This window comes from Scomber scombrus, chromosome 6 (genome assembly GCF_963691925.1).
Source record: "Scomber scombrus chromosome 6, fScoSco1.1, whole genome shotgun sequence".
Classification (NCBI taxonomy): domain Eukaryota; kingdom Metazoa; phylum Chordata; class Actinopteri; order Scombriformes; family Scombridae; genus Scomber; species Scomber scombrus.
This window is the reverse complement of record NC_084975.1, coordinates 2,410,536-2,416,535: the sequence shown is the minus strand read 5'-3', so window position 1 is coordinate 2,416,535 and position 6,000 is coordinate 2,410,536. Positions and strand designations below refer to the sequence as shown.

The window sequence follows — 6,000 nt, the reverse complement described above, 5'->3', positions numbered from 1 at the left end:
GAACGGGAGCTCGTTCATCTCTGTTGCCTTCACTGACCTGTACGGGAGCTCGTTCCTCTCTGTTGCCTTCGCTGACCTGAACGGGAGCTCGTTCATCTCTGTTGCCTTCACTGACCTGTACGGGAGCTCTTTCGTCTCTGTTGCCTTCACTGACCTGAACGGGAGCTCGTTCATCTCTGTTGCCTTCACTGACCTGAACGGGAGCTCGTTCCTCTCTGTTGCCTTCACTGACCTGTACGGAAGCTCGTTCGTCTCTGTTGCCTTCACTGACCTGAACGGGAGCTCGTTCATCTCTGTTGCCTTCACTGACCGAACAGAAGCTCGTTCATCTCTGTTGCCTTTGCTGACCTGTACGGGAGCTCGTTCCTCTCTGTTGCCTTCGCTGACCTGAACGGGAGCTCGTTCATCTCTGTTGCCTTCACTGACCTGTACGGGAGCTCTTTCGTCTCTATTGCCTTCACTGACCTGAACGGGAGCTCGTTCATCTCTGTTTTATAACATAGTAATAAAAACATTAGGGGCAATGTTGTTATTAAAAAGAAGAAAATACAATGTCAGTTTCTCTGTGATATCTGATCTATTAACCTTTTAATATCTTTTCCTACTCCCTCCTCCTCCTCCCTCTCTTCCTCCTCCTCCTCTCTCCTCCTCCTCCTCCTCCCCCTCTTCCTCCTCCTCCTCTTCCTCTTGCAGGAGGTGTTGAACATGCTGAAGGAGAGTAAAGCAGACATCTTCGTCGACCCCGTCCTCCACACAGCTTGCGCTCTGGACATCAAACATCACTGTGCTGCCATCCCACCCCGGCAGAGGGCGACGTGAGTCCAGACACCTAATGCTATAAATGCAGATCTGCAAATCCTGTATTTGTATCTTCACATACACACATTTACGTACACACACACTAATTTTTCAATACACCAACACACATACCAGCACATCCAGCTCATTTTGGATGCTATTACATATTTCACTGGTCTGCTGTGCTAATTACTAAAAAAAAAAAAAAAAAAAAAGTTTGTACTAATAAAACAAATATACATGTATGTGTGTGTGTGTATATATAAGGAATATAAAATACATGGTGTGTAGAAAAGTGCTAGGTTTAATTCATTTGTAGTTTATTCAAAAACACATGTCAGAAACTGTATCTTCCACTCTTAGTCTCTGAATCATCTGACGACTCTGTGTGTGTGTGTGTGTGTGTGTGTGTGTGTGTGTGTGTGTGTGTGTGTGTGTGTGTGTGTGTGTGTGTGTGTGTGTGTGTGTGTGTGTGTGTGTGTGTGTAGAGATGTCGTGTCTGATGGAGGCGCTGCAGGACAAACGTGTTCGTCTGCAGCCAGAGTGTAAAAAGAGACTTCAGGATCGTATCGACATGTGGAGCTACGCTGCCAAGGTACGTCTCTGCAGTAATAATTAATAGTTATAATTATATTAAGCTTTATTTATATAGATCTTTTCTTAACAGTGTTACAAAGTGCTTTACAGAAGGAAATAATCCAACTATGGAACATTCAAGACCAAAATTCTGAAACTGAAAAAAAATTACCTGAAAGTAAAGATTTAAAGCTTTAACCCTCCTGTTGTCCTCAAGTCAAGGAAGGAAGGGAGGAAGAAGGAAGGAATGGAGGAAGAAGGAAGGAAAGGAGGGAGGGAGGAAGGATGAGGGAACGAAGGAGAAAAGGAAGGAAAGGCGGGAGGGAGGGAGGGAGGAAGGAAGGAAGGGAGGAAAGAAGGACAGAGGAAAGAAGGAAGGGAGGAAGGTAGGGGGGAGGAAAGAAAGAGAAGGAGGGAAGGAAGGAAAGGAGGGAGGAAAGGAAAGAAGGAAAGGAGTAAGGGAAAGGAAGGAAGTAAGGACGGAGGGAGGGAGTAAAGAAGGAGGGAGGGAGGGAGGGAGAAAGGTAAATTGGAAAGGAAGGAAAGAAGGAACAGTCAAAACAGACGGGGTCAATTTGACCCGGGAGGACGACAGGAGGATTAAATAATATGAACGTAGCCACTAATCCCCCCCCCTCCCCTCTTCGTCTAGGTTGCGCCGGCCGAAGGCTTCTCGGACCTCGCCATGCAGGTGATGACGTCGCCGTCTAAGAACTACATCCTGACGGTGACCGGTGCAGGCGTAGCGCTGCTCTTCATGGTCGGTCTGCTCTGCGGCCGCTTCACCAAACGCGTCACTCAGGAGCTGAAGGACAGGTAGACCCCGCCCCAATCCAAAGGAGGAGGAGGGGGGGTCAGGACACGCCCACAGGAGAATAAACAACAACAACAACAACCGCCAAACAACCCGCCTCCTTCATTCACCCCCCCCCCAAAAAAACACCTGATTTATAAACACTCCTCTTGGCTTTTTTTGACCTCTTCTTCAAACGCTGTCGGGATGACATTACCCCCACCCTTCCCTAAAGTGATCACTGCCTCTACATAAGCCGCCCCCCCTCCTCACTCTTTTAAGAGACCACGCCCACTGCCACCGTCCCCCCCCCTCTTTTTTTAGGTTCTTCTCTTCCTGAGCTGCGTTACAGAGCGCCGGCTCCTCCTGCTGTTTACCTGATGATGTAGATGCAGTATCACTCTTTTACTTTTCTTGCCCTCTCTCTGCTGTGGGGGGGGTAGACGGGGTCAGGGTTGTAAAGGATACACAGGGGGTTAAAGGTCAAGATTTATAAAGGAGGGGGGGGGTTGAGGGAGGTGAATGAAATCATAATAGGTGTAAATGTGTAGAAAGTGGGGGATGGGAAATGCTCAATCTATAGAGCCATTTAATGACTCCAGTATTTTAATGACTTCTGTGAGTGTGTGTGTGTGGTATTCGGGAGGGGGGGTGGGGCTTGGACTGTGTGTGTGTGTGTTGAGAGAGAGAGAGTGTGTGTGTGTGTGAATGAATGTGTGATCAATACTGTCTTTCTACTACCATTTTCTTCTAGTTTGTCCTCCTGCGAAAGAGTATTTGTGGGTGTTGTTTGGCTCTGGAAATATGTAGACTTTTTTTTTTGGGGGGGGGGTGTTTTGTTTTTTGTTTTTTTGGCTGATTTTTTGTTTGTTAGTTACATTTATCGCCATGGGACTGCCGGGCGGGTGGTGCCAACCAGCCTTCCACCGAGTTACAAATGAGATAAATAAAGAGATTTCGGGGGGGAGAGGGGTAGATTGGGGGAAGGGGGGGGGGTAAAGAAAAAAAGTTACTACACACACTCCCAGCCGTCTCGCTCGAAGCTTCTCCTACAACAGGAATTTGTGGTTATTAGTTTTATTTTATTTTTATTTTTTGGCAATGGCAGACTGGCAAACCTCAGCTCCTCCTCATGCAGTCCTTTTTTTTCCCCACTCCCAACCTGTGCCATAAACGCACCACAGACGTCCACCTGACCTGCGCTCCAGCTTTCAGTTTTTGGAGCCAGTTTTTGGGACTTTTTTTTAAACTGTGTGTATGTGTGTGTGTTTGTTTGGCATCACGCTCTCTCTCCATCTGGAAACATCACCGAAACGCCAACAGGAGGAATAAACCCCCCAGTCTGTTTCACCAGGACTGGACTGGGAGGAGCAGGACAGACTGGGGGAGGGGGGGGGCGGGGCTTAACTGGTTTATCTTTTTTTTTTTTTTTTTTGCTTTCTTTTCTTTATGAACTTGCAGAGCGGCTGTCGATATCGTGCTGGTTGGTACGGGGGGGGAAGCTGAGAGCAATGCAGGATTTAAAAAAACAAAAAAAACAAGAGTAAAGAAATACAAAAAAAATACAAAAAAGATTCTAGATTATTATTATAGAGATGTGAACATTTTGTGTAAAGATGATACTGGAATCATTGCACAGTTTTCTTTTTCTTTTTTTTATATCTATAAATATATATATATTGTTTTTGTCATAGCCTTATTTATTTGTTTACTAATGGTCAAAGTTTTTTTTTTTTCTTTTTTTTTTTCTTCTATGATTTGAATGTTCTCTGGTTGCCTTTTTCTCCAGCGAGCGAGCGTCCCTCCTTTCCTTCCTGCAGGGGGCAGTGGAGGGAGGAGGATAACGGGAGGGGAGGAGGAGGAGGATGCAGGGTGATGAAGGGTCGGCCCTCTTCCACACGTCAACCTGCTCCGGCAGCTGGCTGATTTTTTTATTTTTTTTTTAACATTTGCTAGGCAGAGCGAGTTTAGATTTTTCTCGTCCGGTGATGCTGAACGTTAGAAATCGACGTCCTGAACGCTTTGTGACTCTTTCTTTGGTTTAATGACGCTGATTGTGACAGCTGAGAATGTCCAAATAACCTGCGAAAAAAGGAAGGAAGACACGAGCTTGGGCAAAAAAAGAGACAAATAATAGAAAAGTAAACATGTTTTTGAATGAGTATATATCCATATCTGTAATGTGATTATACTTTGGGGATGACCACTGGTGCAGGGTAAGGCTGCAACTAAAGTTTAATTAATTAAGAATTGTTCAAAAATACTCATCACAGTTCCCTAAAGCAGATGTTGACATATCTAAATATCTAGTTTTATCCCACCAACAGTCCATAACCCAAAGATGAACCAGTTTAATATCATAGAAGATTATAAAAACCAGCAATTAATCACATTTGAATGCTTGAACTAACTAATATTTGCTTAAACAAGCTGATTATTCCACAAAATAGTTGATTTAAAATGGACTAATGGTTGCAGCTATAAAATCAAGGTTTTTTTTAATCAATAATGTAGAAATGAAGACAAACAGGTTTAAGGAAGAGAAAGAAAACTATCATTTAACTGTAAAGCAGCATCTTGGGAACATGGTAAGCTTTACGGTGATATCAAGAAAACCAAAATTTAGGATGGAATCACGTTGTTTTATATCACTTATCAAGCCTGTGTGATGCCTGCCTGCTTCAGCATATCAGTGCAAAGTTACACAAACATTAAAACACCATGAAGACAAAGAAACAAAAAGCAGGTGAGTTGAGGAGCAGTAATCAAAGCGTTTTAGTGTTAAAACCTCTAATAGTTCAGTTATCTAATAGGTAAGTGGTGAAGAGTTGAAGGGTTCAGTTTGCTTCAAACAAAACAGATTCCTCTCTATTCTGAACGGTCGCACTTTAAGATGGGGGTGAGAAGCGTCTCCGAGAACAGTTTGTCCTCGTAGTCTCAATATGATTAATTAAAGATATGATTAAAGTCGGGAAACCAGTGAGAACTAACAGTCTCTTCTCAGCGATAGTAATGGTGTTGGACTGCTGGTTAAAGTAGGTGTGATGGTCCGGTTTTTGAACTGCTTTATAGTAGCTTAAAGTGTCTGAAACCACCGGTCCGTAGCTTTTTTGAAACTGCCTTTACAGAAAGCGTCTTAAACCACCTTTCCTTTTAGGCGTGTCTGAAACCACTTTTCCTTAAAGTATGTCCAATACCACCTTTTCGGAAAGCTTTCCAAAACCACCTTTCCTTAAACCACGTCTGGAACCACCTGTCCGTAACTTTTGTTACAGAAAAAGTCTCTGAAACCATCTTTCTTTAATGTCTCTCAAACCTTTCCGAAAAGCCAAAGTGACGATCTGGTTTTCTTGAACCGTCCTGTAAAAGCGTCTGAAACCACCTTTTCGGAAAGTTTTCCGAAACCACGACTGGTACCACATGTCCGTCACTTTTCTACCTTTTACAGAAAAAGTCTCCAAAACCACCTTTCCTTAAAGTGCATCTGAAACCATCTTTCCTTAATTTGTCCGAACCTTTCCGAAAAGCCAAAGTGACGGTCTGGTTTTCTTGAACCGCCCTGTAAAAGCGTCCGAAACCACCTTTTTTGTAAAGTTTACTGAAACTACCTTTCCGTAACGCATCCGAAACCATCTTTCCTTAACGTCTCTCAAACATTGCCGAAAAGTCAAAGTGACGATCTGGTTTTCTTGAACCATCCTGTAAAAGTGTCTGAAACCATATTTTGTGAAGTCAGATTGATGGTTGGTTTTGGGAGTCGCTTCGTACCGACTAATGGCATCTGAAACTACTTTTCCTTAACACGTCTGAAACCTTTCCGGAAAGCTAAATAA

At 43.8% G+C, this 6,000-nt stretch overlaps 1 protein-coding gene across 1 annotated transcript in view; it reads left to right on the top strand.

Annotated features, from left to right (window-relative positions):
* LOC133981645 (Golgi apparatus protein 1-like) overlaps window positions 1-921 on the top strand; it is a gene marked incomplete in the record, with an annotated part of 26,573 nt that extends 25,652 nt beyond the window's left edge. Inside the window, 1 exon segment of the mRNA XM_062420447.1 lies at window positions 694-921. Coding sequence (XP_062276431.1) covers window positions 694-819 — 126 coding nt within the window.
* Between the last annotated feature and the right edge of the window lie 5,079 nt (window positions 922-6,000).